Source organism: Alligator sinensis, unplaced genomic scaffold, assembly GCF_000455745.1.
Source record: "Alligator sinensis unplaced genomic scaffold, ASM45574v1 scaffold910_1, whole genome shotgun sequence".
NCBI lineage: Eukaryota > Metazoa > Chordata > Crocodylia > Alligatoridae > Alligator > Alligator sinensis.
This window is the reverse complement of record NW_005842748.1, coordinates 595,538-598,844: the sequence shown is the minus strand read 5'-3', so window position 1 is coordinate 598,844 and position 3,307 is coordinate 595,538. Positions and strand designations below refer to the sequence as shown.

General features: G+C 41.2%; 1 protein-coding gene across 1 annotated transcript in view; it reads right to left on the bottom strand.

Annotated features, from left to right (window-relative positions):
• The window catches only part of HEY1 (hes related family bHLH transcription factor with YRPW motif 1), an 8,360-nt gene extending 5,601 nt beyond the window's left edge, over nucleotides 1–2,759 (bottom strand). Inside the window, exons 1-2 of the mRNA XM_025216574.1 lie at nucleotides 2,677–2,759; nucleotides 1,294–1,411 (exon numbers count right to left, since the gene is read on the bottom strand). Coding sequence (XP_025072359.1) covers nucleotides 1,294–1,411; nucleotides 2,677–2,759 — 201 coding nt within the window. The remainder of the gene's footprint in view (nucleotides 1–1,293; nucleotides 1,412–2,676) is intronic.
• Between the last annotated feature and the right edge of the window lie 548 nt (nucleotides 2,760–3,307).

Genomic DNA, 3,307 nt, shown 5'->3' with positions numbered 1-3,307 from the left:
TCTTCCCAAGAATGATTTGTTATTAATCTGGCCTTTTGGCAGCGCTGCATTTGAGCTTGCGTCAGCATTTCCATTAAATCCATTTTTCAAGCATTTACATTTTTTGTCATAAAATTTCTCCATCCGTGAACTTTGCTTTTACAAGATTGAAAGCAGATTGGGCTTTAAACAAAGTGAGAAGGAGGCATTGGGCCATTTCAGCTTTAAAAGGTCAAGTGCAATGGAAGCCACATTTAACTATGTTCTCCTCTTGGCTCGCAGCCTATGCAGCTGCCTGAAATCAGAGGATGAGGAGTTTCAAATACATTTGCAGGTGATTATTTCATATAGAATACTGTCTCCTTTGCACCTTTGAAATAAATTATTTTGAGCGAAGCATGAATTGTGTCTGCACAGACATTTGGCCACTTAGATTTCCATACAGGCTTTTAAAATGCAGCCCGTACTCCTCATGCATAGTTCCTTGTATTGACCTACAAGGCCAGACAACTTCCAAACATGCTTTCAGATTCTTTCTGGTCACTGGTTTCCTAAAAATGATTTACAGAAACAGACAGTCAGTGTGTAGGTGGGCTTGAGTGTAAGTAACTGCAGATGGCTATCAGCTGCCATAATAGGATAAGAAATGTTAAAGGATGAGCTGTCTGGGTGCTCCAGTCCAACTAGGCACAGGACCAAGCGGAGTAGACATCAAAACTACTTTTAAATCACTTAATATGCCCTTCTGATGCCAAGCTGGCCCTAATCCTTAGGGTCTGCATCTGTCTGATTTTCCACTGTGGCCCCAAGGGGCAGTTTCAGCATCTGCGGATTGCCAGAGCATTGAGGCAGCTCAACCCCTATCCCCTTTCTCCCAAGATCATCCTCTGGATGGGTAGGATAAGGCTGCAGGGGAAGCCTAAGGCTCTGACTGAAAATGTCTGAGAATGCTTGATCGCAATTACCAATGTGAGCAAGTCTGCATAATTTTTTTGTGTCCTTTCCCTGGGTTCTGCTCTGTTTTGTGCCTCCTTAGGCTATTCTGAGACTAGTCAAAATAGCACTGAAAGGGAGTTGTTTATTACTGCGGGAGGCTTCTCTTCAGCAAAGACCTGCCACTGCTGACCCTTGTTCTAGTGTGTGCGCTAAATTAACTCAGAACCCCTCCCTTTAGGTCTCCTCTCCCAAGGAAGTGACTGCTTTGAAGAGTAATCCCGGAAACTCACTGTTACCCTGGTTACTTTTCCTAATTCAGTCAGTGGCTGTGGCACTCACATTGCAGCCAGTTGAAAATGTTAAACCCCTAGAGCATACCGAACCACAGCACCAGCTTTTCAAGAGTTTGCCACTCAGCCTGTTGCATTTTTCCTCACATACTGCATTCTGAACATGCTCCTTTTCAGAGCAACTATTGCTGTTTAAAAACACTTTCCTGGAAACAATGAGAAGTCAATGAAAGTCAATGAAAAGGAGTCAGAAGGATTTAACATGAGCTTTAGTCCTTGCTATGAAGTTAAGGCATTTTTATCAGGCATATCCTTGAAGCAAAGTACAAATCAACACTCCCCTGAGGTCAAGTGGATCCAGTCCGGAAGTTTGGTTTGGGTGCTAATTATGAATCACCTAAGTTTTGTCTAGGGAGATACTCTGTATCTGCAGATTTTTTGGAGCCAGTCAATACTACAGGTATATATACACCTGCTGGTTAGAATTTGAAATTGAAATGCAGTTTTAGTGACGTCCAATTCACCAAGTCATTTTTAAATTCAACATCAGCTTCAAGTTGGCAAAGAATGGAATAAAATTTCATATTGAAGTTCTCATTGTAAACACAAATCCTGCGTTACAAAGCCTGTGCTGCTAAATGGACTTTAAGTCTTATTTTGTTTAATGCTGTTACTAAGCAAAAACAGGGTTTCAGCATCCAATGACAGCAATGGAGACTTTTCTCTTCTAGAAGATTGCAAAGATTTTGTGTGATCTTTAGATTCATCTTATACCAGGCTCCAATCCCATGAATCATGTGCCTAAACCTGTCAGGTTTAGTAGGATATGCCTCACTACATGCAGACTGTGAACCCCATATTTAGCTGATGAGCAGCTAGGCTACAGAAACTGGTGTGCTATTTGGGCCACTTGCCTTGCAACTAAATGTAGGTTCTTTTCCCCATCTTGCTATACATTTTGTGTGACTAAGTCTCGGCTTCTCAGTGCTACATGTGGGATAACAGTACTTACCTATTGTGGCAGGGATTGTGAGAATAACTACATTAAAATAGGAGGTGCTTGGTTACTATGGTTTTAGGAGCTATATCATTATCTAAGATGGATAAGAAACAATTATCCCAATCATTTCAGTAGGGCTGTGAGAGCAGGTAACTGTTCACCAGTCAGAATAAAGACTGTTTACATGTGTCTTCTGTGTTTTGAAAGTGAGTTATTACCTAATTGACATTTTGCTGGAGTACTTTATTTCATTACATTGCACAGGTTTAGAGGTGTGTAAACCTCACATCAAAATATGACATTTTCTGTATGTTTGTCTTTTAAAATGGCAAGGGCAAGGAAGATAGGTAATACAGCTGTCCAATAACCACTTTAATAAAACTACACAACATAGCATGGGATTAGGCTAAATAGTTAACCCACTTCCCACTATGAGACCCTCCTGTCATCTCCTTCAGCCCCCTGGCTCACCCGCTACCCACTTTCAAACTTCTGAAACAGATGAGCAGGAGCCTTATGACAACAACTTCCTCCATTCCACATCCTTGGTTCATCCCTAGAGAACAGTTCGTCCTGTGCCCTGGATGAGGTATAGGACCCGTTGAAAAAATAGTATGCAGTCATGTAATTCCAGATTGCATCATGATGCACAGAGAGAGAAGGGGACCAAATTAAGGCTTTAGGACAAAACTTAATTCTGGAATTTCCTAAGTCCCAACTGTTTCATTTCTACCTTAATGCTCTTTAACATGCTCTTAATGCTCTGTGTAAGAACACTCAGTGAGCTTACTTCAGCTAACACTTCATTGGCATGACAGCCCCTACAAGTGTTGCCAAATTATAGGAGTAGGCAAAACTCTCAGCTGTGTGTCAAACATAGGTAAAATCTGCCCAAGAAGGACCTTCACGGTGTTAGCAGATTCTTTACACCCCTGGTTATTTGTTATTATTGTCCAGTGTGGCTTCTATGGCAGATTGCGATGTAACGTGGGGTTGTGTATCTGAACTGTAGATGTCATCTTTCTCAGAATTAATTTATTTTTCTTGGCGGTTTTTTCCTCTCTGAACATAGATGAAACATCTTATACATCTGCAACACCTT